Source organism: Gorilla gorilla, chromosome 1 (assembly GCF_029281585.2).
Source record: "Gorilla gorilla gorilla isolate KB3781 chromosome 1, NHGRI_mGorGor1-v2.1_pri, whole genome shotgun sequence".
NCBI lineage: Eukaryota > Metazoa > Chordata > Mammalia > Primates > Hominidae > Gorilla > Gorilla gorilla.
Window position 1 is genome coordinate 180,086,090 of NC_073224.2, and position 16,627 is coordinate 180,102,716.

At 42.0% G+C, this 16,627-nt stretch overlaps 1 protein-coding gene across 2 annotated transcripts in view; it reads left to right on the plus strand.

Annotated features, from left to right (window-relative positions):
• CYP2J2 (cytochrome P450 family 2 subfamily J member 2) overlaps nucleotides 1-10,369 on the plus strand; it is a 34,193-nt gene extending 23,824 nt beyond the window's left edge. The window contains exons 8-9 of one of the 2 annotated variants that reach the window (XM_004025884.4): nucleotides 2,546-2,684; nucleotides 9,848-10,369. In XM_004025884.4, the coding sequence (XP_004025933.3) occupies nucleotides 2,546-2,684; nucleotides 9,848-10,026 (318 nt within the window). In that variant the 3' untranslated portion in view covers nucleotides 10,027-10,369. Of the gene's footprint in view, nucleotides 1-2,545; nucleotides 2,685-9,847 lie in introns of those variants that run through there. The other variant, XR_008671289.2, reaches the window with a different exon arrangement.
• The last annotated feature ends 6,258 nt before the right edge of the window (nucleotides 10,370-16,627 follow it).

The following is a 16,627-nucleotide window of genomic DNA, read 5'->3' on the forward strand; positions in this document are numbered from 1 at the left end:
CATTGCATGATGCTGAAGTTTGGAGTATGATTGAACCATTACCCAGGTGACTGGCATAGTATCCAATTAGTAGTTTTTCAACCCTTTCCCTGCTCTCTCCTCCAGCGATCCCCAGTGTCTATTGTTCCTATCTTTATGTCGATGTCTATCCAATGTTTACCTCCCGTTATAAGTAAGAACATGCAGTATTTCATTTTCTGTTTCTGCGACAAACAGAATTCTGATGTCACTCCACTCGCCACTCTTAGGATCTCTGCAGACAACTATCCTGTGCCCTCTAGTGCCCTCTCCTCACATTGCACATTTTCAGTTCCTTTCCTTGCTTTCTAACCACTTTGGTCAGCCTCTGTGGATCAATTCCAGTCTGTCTAAGTACCTCTGAGTGTGTCATACCTGGGGAAAATCTCAAGAAGTAGAATCAGAAGAGCTTACCCATTGGGCACTACTTGGTTACTATCCCTGCAGAGCCAGGAAAAGCAGCTGTTACATTTGCTATTTCCTTACTGATTGACCATCTAGTGGATAAAGGCTGAGGTCTAAATTCCCCAGGTGCCGTTTGCATTTTTCTAGCAATTTATTTAACTCAAGGAAACCAGCTTGACTTCTTCTGCTGCTGATTTTTGTCAGCTTTAAAAATCATCTTGGGAACTGACAAATTGAAATAATCGTGTGTTACACAGTCTACGAGCTATGACTTTGACATCAAATAGACCTAATTCAAATCATGGCTCTGCCTCCTCCCACTCTCTGACTCTGGGCCCATTATTTTACCTCTCAAAGCTCCAATTTCTTCATCTGAAAAATGCATTTAAACCTACTTAACAAGATTCACATGGAGGTAAAATGAGATCATGCATGTAGGGCATTTAACCCAGTACTTAGTACAGAAAGTGCTTAAAATAGCAATTATTGGCCGGGCATGGTGGCTCACACCCGTAATCTCAGCACTTTGGGAGGCTGAGGTGGGTGGATCACCTGAGGTCAGGAGTTCGAGATCAGCCTGGCCAACATGGTGAAAACCGTCTCTACTAAAAATATAAAAACTAGCCAGGCGTGGTGGTGGGCACCTGTAATCCCAGCTACTTGGGAGGCTGAGGCAGGAGAATTGCTTGAACCCAGGAGACGGAGGTTGCAGTGAGCCGACACACTGCACTCCAGCCTCGGTGACAGAGTGAGACTCTGTATTTAAAAAAAAAAAGTTATTACTAATATTGACAATCATTGATATTAATTCCTTGAAGTAATATTATATTAATATGTTAATATTTGAATGAATTCAACAAACACTACATACCTGAAATGCTCAGGTCTGGTAAAACAACCCTGAGAAAAGTAATCATGCAAGTACATATTTAGAAACATGATAACTGCCCAAAGGAAAAAACTCACTGTGGTCTATAAAAACACAGACTAGCAGGAGTGGTCAGGGAAGGCTTCCAAAAGGAAGTGATGTTTGAGCTGAGGGTTAGCTTCAAGAGTTAACTTGATGACAAAGTGGGGAGGAAGAACACTCCTGGCAAGGCAAATAGCATTTAAAAAGGGTGTTGAAATAAGTAGGAAAATGGCATGTTTGAGAAACTGAAAGAAGAGCCCTGTAGTGGGAGTGCAGGCAGAGGGGGAGAGTGGTGCAGGCAGAGGGGGAGAGTGGTGCAGACCAGGACCAGGTGAAGAGTCTTTGCCCTGAGAGCAATGGGTAACTATTGAAGGGTGTCAAGTCCTAGGTATGAGCAGTGGGGGCTGTGGAGGTGGGGAATGACGTGACTAAATCATGCTAGAAGCTCACTCTCTTCCAGAGTGTGAAGCAGATTGAAAGGGGTGACAGGATTTGGGGCACAGTTAGGAAACTATAACAGGGGTCCAGGCAAGCCAGGAAGAAGTCTGGACTAAGTGAGCATTGGTGGACATGGAATGGAGGTGAAAGTAAAATTGACCAGTCTCACTGATGGGTTGGATAACGACAGAGTAAAGGAAAAGCTCTCTCTGGGAACTGTGTTTCTTAGCATGTACCTGGATGGACAGGGGCTCCTTGCATGGGTCTACCTGATTCTATTACTAAACCTACCATGGGGAGTGGGGTGCCGTGTACTAGACATTGGAGGAAAGAGAGTGGCGAAACCAAGATGAATGAGATGTCTTTTACCTTTGTAGAGCTGCCATCGTTATAGCTTCACTGAGCAGCTGGGCTGGTTTTGGTACAGTGCAGACTGACTGTTGGATTATTCTCTCATCAGTGCATTCATGCCCCCTCCTTCCAAGCCCTACCGAAACTGACCTGTCCCTGTAAGGAAGCCCGATCCTGCAGTCAAGAGTAGCCAGACATCCTTGTTAAAATTCCCAGCAGGGAAATCCAATCTAATTTGAAAGCTGTCCCAGACAAAGAGAAGGGTCCTGGGTTGGGGGACACAGGAGACTGTGTACCACAATTGGGGAGGGTGGGGCAGTATGTTCAGGCCCCCGGCATGGAAGCCTGAGGATGACCACCCCTCTGCATAGGTGTGCTTTTTCATGGGTCAAGCCTTGCCTGAGTCTCTGCTGCCTTCTCTAGGGTACCATGATCCTGACCAATTTGACGGCACTGCACAGGGACCCCACAGAGTGGGCCACCCCTGACACATTCAATCCGGACCATTTTCTGGAGAATGGACAGTTTAAGAAAAGGGAAGCCTTTATGCCTTTCTCAATAGGTAAGTTGTAGTAAACAGGTGTGTGGGAGTCCAGGGCCCCTCTCCCAGCCCTCCCCTGCTCTCTCCTGTTTTCCCTTGTTTTCATTGGAATGTCTCCAGACAGCCTGGCCAGTGCGACTCACTCCATCTTGCTGTAGGGGGCAGCCCTGGGATTTCCAAGGCTGGGCATTGCTTCAGCCTGCCCTTACTTCCTAAGCCCTCCATTCATTGCCTCTGCTAGAGATTTCAGCTTTCCTGTGTTCTGTCCCCTAGAAAACTGGTGACAGAGATCCAGACTCCACCACCAGCTCACAAAGAGGATTAGGTGCTGCCATTTTTTTTCTTTTTTTGATACGAAGTTTCACTCTTATTGCACAAGGCTGGAATGCAATGCCATGATCTCAGCTCACTGCAACCTCCACCTCCCAGGTTCAAGCGATTCTCCTGCCTCAGCCTCCCTAGTAGCTGGGATTACAGGCATGCACCACCATGCCTGGCTAATTTTTTGTATGTTTAGTAGAGACGAGGTTTCACCATGTTGGCCAGGCTGGTCTCGAACTCCTGACCTCAGGTGATCCACCCGCCTCGGCCTCCCAAAGCCAAAGTGCTGGGATACAGGTGTGAGCCACCGCACCCGGTCGGGTGCTGCCATCCTTACTAAATGTTAAAATGTCCTCAGTTCTTTTTAAGGGCTGCCCACTCACACAGAAACAGAGCTGATTTATAATAAGGAGATAGAGAGGGACAAGGGGAAGGAGAAACTTATTTGCCACATGGGCATCAGTCAGTGGCTTAACTTGATTGGATTCTACTCTCTAAGTACTCCCTTGAAAAGGTTCTTTGGCCTTTGTAAATTTTAATTCATTTTTTAAAATCTAATTAATACATTTATATAATATGTAACTTGAAAATTAAGAAAGAAGAGGCAGTGAAAACTCTCTTTTTTTCTCTTGTTTTTAAGATAGCCAGGTCCAAAAATATATTTTTAACTCACGACATTGAAAAATCAATAACAAAACTTCTTAGTATGTTCCAGGTTTTGAGTTAGATATGTTGCATAGATTATTTCAAATAATTTCACAATTCTTTAATTCCATCAATATTTATTGAGCATCTATTATGTGTCAAGCATTCAGCCCTGGTGATATGACAATGAATGAGTGAAACAGAAACCAAAACAAAACAAAACTGCTCCCATGGTGCATATGTTCTAGTGTAATCATATAAAGTTCATATTACTATAACCACTTTAGTGATGAGGAAACTGAGGCTTAACCAAGTATAGAAACTAAAGTCATAAAACTCATCTGGCAGAGGTAGGATCAATGTCAACCAGATTAATCAAAAACTAAAGTGGGTGTTCTTGCTAACACTATCTACTGAAAATAACTAAATACTACACAGACCCACACTGTGGAATGCACGATAGTTTGCTTATTGTTAATTTAAAATATGTATTGATGTTCTGAGACAAGATCATTTTGCTGAGAATGACACTGAGGCTCAGAAAGGGCAGAAACGGAATGACCCATGTTGGTGTGACTCCAAAGCCCATGCTCTCCCCCTGTGCTGTGTTGCCTTAGGTGTCTCTGGGCTGATTCTGATGATCGATGCTGTCTTTGTCTTTCTTAATTCTGTCACCTCCGCTCACACTGGACAATTCACTTAGAATATGAAAGCTGATATAAGACGTAGGACTATCTTCCAGTCTTCCTGTCTACAAGAGTTTGAAATTTTGTATTATAGAACAAAGTTTCAGCTGTTATGTTCCAGTTATTATAATTAATTATTCCTGTTCTTTGGCTTTTGCACAACTTCCATGTGGAGATGCTAGAAATGTGACCTCCTCATTCCACAAAAAATGCTTCACCTAATGCCAGCTGCAACCGTGATGAGAGGAATCTTATTAGAAGTCCGTGGTTTTAAAAGGAAAAGGGATCCTCTGGGCTAAGTGATGCCTGGATACCTTTTCTTCACATCACAGAAGCCTCTTTCTCATAGTTCCTTCATGTCTCCTGTTTTAAAAAAAATTATCTTATCTGAATTAGCAGTAGTCTTTTTAAGAACTATACATGGTGACTCACTGCTGCTTTGCTATTGAGAGTTGTATTGCACCCTCTTAGAGACTTCATTTGCAAGAAAATTGTCTAATTTAATCATTACAACAGCCCAGTTATTAATAGTTAGGCAGGAAATGGATAGGTATCTCCTTTTAATTTAAGATAACTAAAAATAAGAGAGAGTTCTTTCTTATCCAAGATCATATGCTCAAGGAATTTGCAGAACTGGTCCTAAAACTCAAGATTTTATACTTCTAGTCTAGTGTTCTCTCTAGTACGACTAGAATGTAGCTTACTTCCCCATTTAAAGGCCTAAGATTCACTAATTTCATAACATATGCATCAGTTAGCATATTGCTACATAACGAAAGTCCAAAACTCTGCAGCTTAAAACAGTAAGCATGAATTATTGCTCACAAGTCTGTAAGTCAGATATGTGGTTCTGCCCATCTTGGCTCGGCCCCCTGGATCTCTCTGATCTTAGCCAGTGGTCAACAGGCTGATGGCTGATCTAGGATATCTTCACCTGGGACAGTGGGGCCCTTCTCACATTATCCCTCATCCTCCAGCAAGCTGTCCTGGCTTAGTCACATGGTGGTGATAAGGTCAAAAGAGGGAGAATGGAAGCACACAGGCCTCTTAAGGTCCGGACTGGGAACTGACACACCATCACTTCCATTGCATTATGTTTTCCAACACCAATCATAAGGCCAGCCCCAGTTTAAGGGGAGGGGATATTACTACAATTTTTGATGGGAAGAGCTATGACATCGCATTGCAAATGATGTGGATCCAAGGAGAGGGGAAAATTGAGGCTGCTTTGTTCTTACCATCTCTTTCTGACTGAGAAGAATGAAATTCATAGAAGGCAAACAATTTATCTGGGATGTCCCAAAGAAGATGTGATAGGATGAGGACCATTTAAATGGATCAGGAGATAGAAATCTGAAGAATCCAAAGGGTTGACAAAACATCAACACAACTGTCTGTTTTTTTCATCACATGCCCATTTTTTGGCATGAAGTTGCTTTTCCTTGCTGTTCCTTTACTCTTGGTAAAGAGTCTTCTAGAGGACTCTTCCGAAGTCCTCACTTTAGAAGATGTAACAGCTTCTAAAGTGTGCATAATCAAGACAGGTTTCAAAGTTTTTATTGCAAATTTATATTTACTTTTCCTCATTTAAATTCTTCCTGTTTGATCCATCAAAGCAGCAAGCAGCTTTATGAAATACGTGAGCCCAGTTCCTCTCTTTCCAGTTAAAATCATTAGATTCTAGGAGATAGGGCTGGAAAGAACTTTGCCAAAATTGTAAGTCAGTTCTCTCATTTTACTACTGAGGTAACTGGCCTGGTTGGTTAGTGATAGTCAGTTTGTGGAAGCACCAGGGAGGGGAGCCAAGTATCCTTTCTTCCAGGCCAAAGCTTTGACACCTAACAGTCCTAGTTTCCATGCTTTTAAAAGCAAATTCATATCTGCCATTGCATTGGGATCCTTGCCTAGCCGTGTAATATGGTTAGGAGAGAATTTATTTCATGTATGTAACAAATGAGATAAGTTTAGTTTTGCGAGAATGAATGGTTTACTAATAGTCACACAGTTGGTTACTGATGAAGCCAGTTCTTTAACCCTGGTTCCTGACTTGCTAGGTGCAGTTTGTCATGATATATAGATTCTTTTAGGATAATCTTGGGTATTTACAATAAACTGACTTGGTATCATTTTAGCATGTTGCTAATTGTACTATTTGTGATGGATAAAGAGATAAAGGTGAGGGGAACCGAGATGAATTAGACACACACTGTTGGGAAACACAGGCACAAATAATATAACGACATAACCATGAAGCATGTTTGCCTTTACTAAGCATTTTTGCATTTATGATCTAACTTTATTTCCTTAACAACCTGTTACAGACAAAGGACAAAACTTAGGCATGCATACATTTCCACGAATATTAAATTACATGGAAAAATATAAAGCAGTAAAAGCAGCAAATATAATTGACTATAGGGAATAATATCTGTTATGATGTACAGATAATCTCCACAAGGACAATGAGGAAATATGTTAAAATGTTGACAATGGTTTTGTCTAGATTATGGGATTACAAACATTTTATGGTTTTGTCTTTATAACTTTCTTTTTCATGCTTTTTAAAATTATTGCTGTGAATAGGTACTACTTAGGGAGAAAGTAAGCTACTAAAAATACACACAATAGAGATGATGGTGGTAGTGACTTGTGTGGGGTAATGTAGCCCAAGTGGGGTGAGGAGGACATTCACATAGGGGAGGGGGTGGTGGAAGCTGAGAGCTGGTCTCAGAGCACAAATGGTATGAGGTGGAGTCTGCACAGGGTGGCTGTGGCAGTGATGAGAGGTAAGTTATATACAAGGGATACTGATCCAATAAGTAAATATATTGAGGATAATGAGAGGAAGTTGCAAATAAAGAAAGGGAGAAAATCAAACTTTGTGGTGTTGGATTGGAATCCGATGTAATCTATAATGAACTCAGATTTTTAATAGGTGAATCAATAAATGTAGAAATGTAGATGTAAATATGGGTATATATATATATTTGGTGTATATATATATATATATACTTGGTGTGTATATATATATACTTGGTGTGTATATATATATATTTTATATATGTACACACACACACTTTTGGACATATACCCACATTATATACATACATATATTCCCTAGCTCTGCCCACTGATATAAGCTAGGGGCAACAACGTCTGGAGAGCAATGAGCATGCCTAATGCCCAGATCTTGATTTCTACATATTATTATCCACTAAAAGAAACCAGGACTTTTGGAAAAAAATGGCTGATTCCAGGGCTGGGGAAGGGAAAGTATTATAAACCTGGAATAGATTGTTGTGCCAAAAGTCAGGAAATATCAGCTTGAATGGGCATCTAATGGTCAAATCTGGAATATTTTGAGCATCAGAACAAGTAATGATAGTAACAGATTATAACCCTTTGAATAAAAACAGGAATCCCATGCATCTAACTGATATCAATAAATGAGTGAATAAATAAGTGGGGATGGGAGCAAGCATTTCCCTTAGTAAAGTGTTAACTAATAAATGTGGAAGAAATGACAGAATTTTAAAAATCGCCATTTGGTAGCCATCAGCAATTAATAATATGGTCAAGAGATATACCTAATGCTAGATGACGAGTTAGTGGGTGCAGTGCACCAGCATGGCACATATATACATATGTAACTAACTGCACATTGTGCACATGTACCCTAAAACTTAAAGTATAATAATAATAAATAAAAATAAAAAAAAATTAAAAAATATATATATATGGTCAAGAAATAGCAATGGAAAAGAGTGGATCACAGTTTAATCAGAATGGTTTGTTGACATAGTCTCAAAGTACTTATTAGTTACAGAGAAAAAGAATAATTTTACAAGAGAACTTGGTAGACACCACCTTAATCAAGTGATTACCAATAATGTAACACATCACAATTGTATAGCACTTGATAGGATAAAATGAGAAAAATACAGTATCACTTTGGTGATATTCCTACCCAAAATGGAAAACTCCACAGCCTGAATCCAATCATGAGGAAGCATGAGAGGCATTTACAAAACAACTGGTCTGTAATCTTTAAAAAGGCCAAAGCCGTGAAAGTTGTATAAAGAGTGAGGACTTATTCCAGACTGAAGAACTAAGGCGACATGACAGCTAAATGCAATCCATGATCCTGTACTGGCTGTACTGGACCCTTTTCTAATGAAGGACATTGGGACAACTGGTAACCCTGAATGGGACCCGGGAGAAGATGTTGGTCATGCATCAGTGTTAATTTCCTGGCTTGGATGGTTGCATTTTGACTATGTTGGAGAATGTCCTTCTTTTTAGAAAATACATACTGAAGATTTCATGGGTAATGTAGACAATTTACTTCCAAACAACTTAGGAGAGCCAAGTTCTTTGTCTATCTCTGCAAGTTTTTTGTACATTTGAAATTATTTCAGAATAAAAGGCATGTTATGGAAAGTATCACAGTAAAGAACTGTAATATACAGAAAGCTGTTTGAGTAATGCTACCACCCAAAAGATTTTCTTTAAAGGTCATCTTTTAAATTGTATTCTCCTGTTTTTTGAGAGTTAACCAGATCAAGTTAATAATAAGCAATTGTACAGCTATGTTTATTATTACCTAGGTGACATTTTAAAATACTTTGTTTTGAGGTATAAATTATTAAATTATTTAGCTTATTTGGATTCAGCATGTAGCTCACACAATATATAAAGTTCTCATCTTAAACACATATTCATTTTCACTAATATGCACAATGTACATTTTCACTGATTCCTAGAGAGGTTGTTTAATTTGCCCCAATCACATGGTTAGGAGGTGGGAGAAGCTGAATTGAATCTCTGCCCTTCTGCCTCCAGTTCACTCACACATAACAGGGAGTGGGACAAGGTCAGGGCAATGCTAGGTGTCAGCTGTGGAGACCAGGACCCAGCCTCGGGCCACACTTCAGAAGAAATGCCTGCAAAGGGAAAGGGCCACTGTGCATAACAAGAACCATTGAAGGAGGAAGGCCAAAGCAGTCACAATACAGAGGGCCACCCATGCCAGTAGCTCCACCATGATTAAGGAGGAAAAGTGGCACAGGGAAAAGATGACTTGTACCTTAGGAACTCCGCTCTGACATTTAATTCCTTATATTTTCAACAATTTTTTTAAGGATTAAAAAAGTAAACATATTTGGTTGTTTTTGTTGTCTTTTTTTGTCATGTTTGTTAAATGATTTTTTTAAAGCTCTTAGGCTAAACATCCCCTTTCTAGCTCAGCCCACGCCTTCCGCTTCTATGGTCCTACACCCTGCAACTTCATTCTGGAAGCTCGCTTGCCAGACCCCTGATGGCATTTGACTTCATGTTCCTGGACTTCTGCTTTCTATGCATTGATGAACCCAAATGGTTGTCAGACTTAAATAAGCTGCTGGCCATAACACCCTGGGGCCTACAGGCCCTTCCTCTGCTCCAGGTTTTTTGGGATATGATTGAGGATAGCAACCTCTGCTAGGCACAAATGCCACCTGAGAAGATAACCCGTCTTTTGATTTTGTCTTACAGGAAAGCGGGCATGCCTCGGAGAACAGTTGGCCAGGACTGAGCTGTTTATTTTCTTCACTTCCCTTATGCAAAAATTTACCTTCAGGCCCCCAAACAATGAGAAGCTGAGCCTGAAGTTTAGAATGGGTATCACCATTTCCCCAGTCAGTCACTGCCTCTGCGCTGTTCCTCGGGTGTAATATTGTTAAGAAAGAAAGCGGCAAAGAAAGTAAGAAGACATGGCATGTGTTCTGAAACCACTGGTGTCTGCTCAGATGTGTTGGGACAAAATGAAAGTGACTTTCAAGAAAGATCAGAGGAATTTGACTCAGAGAAAACTAGATCCAAATCCCAGCTCTACTGTCTCATCCAAATTAGCCTTGGGAAAATCATTTATATGCTAAATAATTTACCTTTTTATCTAGGAGATGAAAAGAGGATAATGATTCCTTCCATAAAGAAAGTTCTTGTAAGAATCAAAAGAAATGGTGAGCTTTAAGTGGTTTGTAAACCATAAAACACATCATAAAAGTTCTATCTGTAGTGTGCCTCCTTCCTGCTTCCTTTGTGAGATATGTATTTGCTTCTGACCTGTTGAGAAGCTCAAGTCAAAGTGGTGCAAAATAGTTGATAAGAGTTAAAAGTGGGCCCTAGGAGCAGCCACAGAAGTGAGCTATGAAGACTCCCCAATTTGGTAACACTGTGCATGCTTTATCTTGTTTCTGTCTCAGACTGATCCTCTGAGAAGTCAGCAGGGCAGGTTTTATTCCTCATTTAGAGACAGGGAAAGCAGGTGTCACTGAAACAGTTTCTGTAGTTTACATAAGCACACACCCAAGGCCAGGTGGAATGTGACCACAATTAACCAACCTGGGAAACAGGTTTCAGGAACAAATGTGGAAATATTTTTAATCCTTAACAATACCTTCTTGCCTTTAATCCTCCATCAGACACTTATTCCCATGTTGTTTCACACTGGCTTTAACGAGGTGGGTGTGATCTTTTCTTGCAACTAGACTGTAAGCTTTTTGTGGCTATTACCAGCCTAAACTCCCTGGGCCCTGTTTTTTTTTTTTTTTTTTTTTTTTTGAGATAGTGTCTTGCTCCATTGCCCAGGCTGGAGTGCAGTGGTGTGATCCACTTCCTGGGTTCCAGTGATTCACCTGCCTCAGCTTCCCTAGTAGCTGGGATTATAGGCACATGCCACCATACCTCGCTAATTTTTGTATTTTTAGTAGAGATGGGGTTTCACCATTTTGGCCAGGCTGGTCTAGAACTCCAGACTCAGGTGATCCGCCCGCCTCGGCCTCCATAAGTGCTGGGATTACAGGCATGAGCCACTGTGCCTGGCCGACCTTGGTATTTTATAGCAGGAAAACAGAAATGCCAAAATCCTGCTCACTCTTTCTAGGTGTGGCTGCTGAAGGAAGATAAGGATTATGAAATAGAAGGCCAGGTAACACTGATAGTACACGAAGTTTTGACCCCAATACCAATGCAAACAAATGAACTCCCAGGGAACCTGGGCTAAGCCTTATAAAAAGATCCTTTTTCCTAAGGTGGTGTCTTAGTCTGTTTTCTGTTGCTGTAATAGAATACCTGAAACTGGGTATTTATAAAGAAAAGGAGTTTATTTGTCTCACATTTCTGTAGGCTGGGATGTCCAAGGGCATGGTGGCAGCTTCTGGTGAGGGCTTCCATACTGTGTCATCACATGGCAGAAAAGCAGAAGGACAAGCAGGTGCATGCAAAAGACAGAAAGCAGGAGGTGCCAGGCTCACTTTATATCAGCCCACTGTCACAACAGTGAACCCACTGCCATAACAATGCCATCCATCCATTCACGAGGGCCATGCCCTCACAACCCAATCACCTTTCATTAGGCCCCATGTTCCAACACTGCAACGTTGGGGACCAAGTTTCAAAATAAGTTTTGGAGAGGACAAACACCCAAACCATAGAAAGCAGTTAGACCTAAATAATTTAAATAGCTTAAAACAAAATGGGCCATGAAATCACGGGGCTTTTTCTTCCTGCTGTTTGGGATTCAGAGAAAAGCCAATTAAATTGACACTGTGAGAAAGGGAAACAGAAAAGGATGGGAGGAATGTTTGACTGCTGCTAATCTAGCTGGGGAGCCAAGAAAAGAGTATGTCTGGAAGGCATGGTTTGGTTTTTAATGTGTGGGAGGAGGTTTTGTTTCTTCCCTAGTAAAAGAAAGAATAGAAGTGAGAGCCCCACCTATGCCCCTTTTTTTTTTTTTTTTTTTTTTTTTTTTTTTTTTTTTGGTAACCCACCAGAAATTTGCATCTCTAGAAAACAGGCCAAGTGGTATTCTGAGAATAAAACCAATCAAATCAGGCCCTGAACTTGAACTTCTCATCCAGGACTTCCATTTTTCCCCAATCAGATCACCCAAGTAGGAGACTCAAATGGACACTGGCCAAAATACATCATGTGTCTCAGTTTCCTCATTTGTAAAATGAAGGACTTTGTTGAAGTCATCTCTGAGTTCCATTTATACTCTGCTGTGCATTTTCTGTGATTCTAGATGGGCAGTACATACCTGTTACTTGGGGGAATAAGTGTAAAACCACTGGGAACTCATCCTGACCTGATAAATGCAGTGGAACCCAGGGCCAAATAGGATGTGAGCACAATTAACCAGAAACCTTGGGGAATAGATGACTGTGAGTAACTGAATTTTCTGGCCATATAAAATATCTTTTTTCTCAAAGCCCATGGAGAGGCTGTAAAATATGAGCCCCCGTTTTGTCCAAGCACTTCCTGTCCCACACAAAGATTTTGTTCTATATGCACGTTTGTAATTCTCTTTTTCCCCCATCTATTTTGGAAGCTCCAGGGCCCCTGACCCCCTTCTCTTGTATCAGGGGGTCTGATGACATATGGTGTGCAAGCAACATAACATGATCTGTGGTATTGTGGATGAAGCATGGATTTACCAAGAGGCACTCAGGCTGTGGATCTTCTCTCCACTACTCTCCTACAAAGAGATGCAGACACATGCATGCTGCAGTGTAAATTTAAAACCAGGTTGGAGGTTGAAGGGCTTAAAGCAGAGGGAGAGCAGGACACACAGGATTCCATGAGTTGTTAGGGAAGTGTGCCTGGGTCAGGCATAGTGGGGCTGCATGCACCCAGGAGAGGTCCAGGAGGGGGACTGACCTCACAGTGCCTGATATGGTTTGGCTGTGTCCCCATCCAAATCTCGTCTTGAATTTTAGCTCCCACAAATCCTGTGTGTTGTGGGAGGGACCTGGTGGGAGGTAATTGAATCATGGGGGCAGGTCTTTCTCATGCTACTCTCATGATAGTGAATAAGTCTCAGGTGATCTGATGGGTTTATAAAGGGGAGTTTCCCTGCACAAGTTCTCTTCTCTTGCCTGCTGCCATGTGAGATGTGCCTTTCACCTTCCACTACAATTGTGAGGCTTCCCCAGCCCCTTAGAACTGTGTGAGTCCATGAAACCTCTTCTTTTGTAAATTGCCCATTCTCAGGAATGTCTTTGTCAGCAGTATGAAAATGGACTAACACAGTAAATTGCTACCAGTAGAGTGGGGTGCTGCTGAAAAAATACCCAAAAATGTGGAAGTAAATTTCAAACTAGGTAACAGGCAGATGTGGAAACAGTTTGGAGGGCTCAGAAGACAGGAAAATGTGGGACAGTTTGAAACCTTCTAAAGACTTGTTGAATGGCTTTGACCAAAGTGCTGATAATGATATGGACAATGAATTCCAGGCTGAGGTAGTCTCAGATGGAGATGAGGAACTTGTTTGGAACTGGAGAAAAGGTGACTCTTTTAGCAACGAGACTGGCAGCATTTTGCCCCTGCCACAGAGATTCGTGGAACTTTGAACTTGAGAGAGATGATTTAGGATATCTGGCAGAAGAAATTTCTAAGCAGCAAAGCATTCAAGGTGTAACTTGAGTGCTGTTACAGGCATTCAGTTTTATAAGGGAAGCAGAGCATAAAAGTTTGGAAAATTTCCAGTCTGACAACATGACAGAAATGAAAATCCCATTTTCTGAGGAGAAATTCAATTGACTGCAGAAATTTGCATAAGTAACAAGGAGCTGACAATGGGGAAAATGTCTCTAGGGATTGTCAGAGGTCTTCACGGCAGTCCCTCCCATCACAGGCCTGGAGGCGTAGGAAGAAAAGATGGTTTCGTGGGCTGGGCCCAGGGTACCTCTGCTATGTGCAGCCTAGGGACTTGGTGCCCTGAATTCCAGCTGCTCCAGCCATGACTGAAAGGGGTCAAGGTACAGCTCAGGCCATGGCTTCAGAGGGTGCAAGCCCCAAATCTTCACAGCTTCCACATGGAGTTGAGCCTGTGGCTGCACAGAAGTCAATAACTGAGGTTTGGGAACCTCTGCCTAGATTTCAGAGGATGTATGGAAATACCTGGATGCCCAGGCAGAAGTTTGCTGCAAAAGTGGAGTGCTCATGGAGAACCCCTGCCAGGGCAGTGTGGAAGAGCAATGTAAGGTTGAAGCCCCCACAGAAAATCTCCACTGGGGCACTGGCTAGTGGAGCTGTGAGAAGAGGGCCACTGTCCTCCAGACCCCAGAATGGTAGATCCACTGACAGCTTGCACCGTGTGCCTGGAAAAGCTGCAGGCACTCAATGCCAACCTGTGAAAGCAGCCAAGAAGGAAGCTATCCCCTGCAAAGCCACAGGGTGGAGCTGCCCAAGACCATGGGAACCCACCTCTTGCATTAGTATGACCTGGATGTGAGACATGGAGTCAAGGGAGATCATTTTGGAGCTTTAAGATTTGACTGCTCTGCTGGATTTTGGACTGGCATGGGGCCTATAGCCACTTTGTTTTGGCCAATTTCTCCCATTTGGAACATCGGTATTTACTCCATGCCTGTACCTGCATTGTACCTAGGAAGTAACTAACTTGCTTTTCATTTTACAGGCTCATAGGCAGAAGGGACTTGCCTTGTCTTAGATGAGACTTTGGACCGTGGACTTTCGAGTTAATGCTGAAATGAGTTAAGACTTTGAAGGACTGTTGGGAAGGCATGATTGGTTTTGAAATGTGAGGATGTGAGATTTTGGAGGGGCTGGGGGCAGAATGATATGGTTTGGCTGTGTCCCCACCCAAATCTCATCTTGAATTGTAGCTCCCACAATTTCTACATGTTGTGGGAGGGACCGAGTGTGAGATAATTGAATTATGGGGGTGGGTCTTTCCTGTGCTATTCTTTTGATAGTGAGTTCTCACAAGATCTGATTATTTCATAAAGGGGAGTTTCCCTGCACAAGCTGTCTTCTCTTGTCTGCCGCCATGTGAGATGTGCCTTTCGCCTTCTGTCATGATTGTGAGACCTCCCCAGCCACTTGGAACTGTGAGTCCATTAAACTTCTTTCTTTTTGTAAATTGCACATTCCTAGGAATGTCTTTATCAGCAGCATAAAAATAGACTAATACAGTGCCCTACATATTTATAGACAGGAGGCAGGGCTGACTAGGTGACTAAGTAGCAAGGACAGCTTCCTGGGTGAAGAAGCGGCTTTGTTAGAATGGGGAAACTTTGGACACCCCTAGTGTCAAGCTGTACATCCCTTGAGCTCAATCAAGCCTGCTGAGCCAAGTTTTTTCTAAGCCATCAAAAGGAAAGAGATAGGGTATTAGGTATGAGTGTCCAGGGTTATCCTGATTTGTCACTCCACAGCCCCTTACTGTGACTTTGAGCAAGATATTTAAACCTTCAAGCCTCCAATTCCTTCCTCTAAAACAGTACCTCACTACGTGGTAATAAGGGTAAATATGAAAACATGAAATTTTGTCTGTGTAACAGAATGAAGGCTCATTAGAGTGCAAGAAAAGAGTGGCTTTATTTCTACCCCACCCTGCCACCACAGTCTGTAAACTATGTCTGTTTTGCCTCTGAATCAAATTTCAGGCAAGGCTCGTTACATTTCTGATATGACAAACATCCCTGTTCTCACACTCCTTCCTGTGTCATTTTGGTCCTTACAATTTGCAGTCCAATAAATAAACAATTTATATAACTATTGGGGGAAATTCAGCCAGATATTGGGCAAAATTCACCCCAATATTTCACATAGGTTCTTTTCTATTTTCCTTAAGTGTCTGCCAGTCTGAGAAATAAAGGGACAGAGTACAAAAGAGAGAAATTTTAAAGCTGGGTGTCCGGGGGAGACATCACATGTTGGCAGGTTCCGTGATGCCCCACAAGCCACAAAACTAGCAAGTTTTTATTAGTGATTTCAAAAGGGGAGGGAGTGTATGAATAGGGTGTGGGTCACAGAGATCACGTGCTTCACAAGGTAATAGAATATCACAAGGCAAATGGCGGCAGAGCGAGATCACAGGACCACAGGACTGGGGCGAAATTAAAATTGCTAAGGAAGTTTCGGGCACACATTGTCATTGATAACATCTTATCAGGAGACAGGGTTTGAGAGAAGACAACTGGTCTGACCAAAAATTTATTAGGCAGGAATTTCGTTGTCCTAATAAGCCTGGGAGTGCTACAGGAGACTGGGGCTTATTTCATCCCTACAGCCTGACCATAAAAGATGGCTGACCCCTGAAGCGGCCATTTTAAAGGCCTACCCTCAGGGGTGTATTCTCTTTCTCAGGGATGTTCCTTGCTGAGAAAAAGAATTCAGTGATATTTCTCCCATTTGCTTTTGAAAGAAGAGAAATATGGCTCTGTTCCGCCCGGCTCACTGGTGGTCAGAATTTAAGGTTATCTCTCTTGTTTCCTGAACATTGCTGTTATCCTGTTCTTTTTTCAA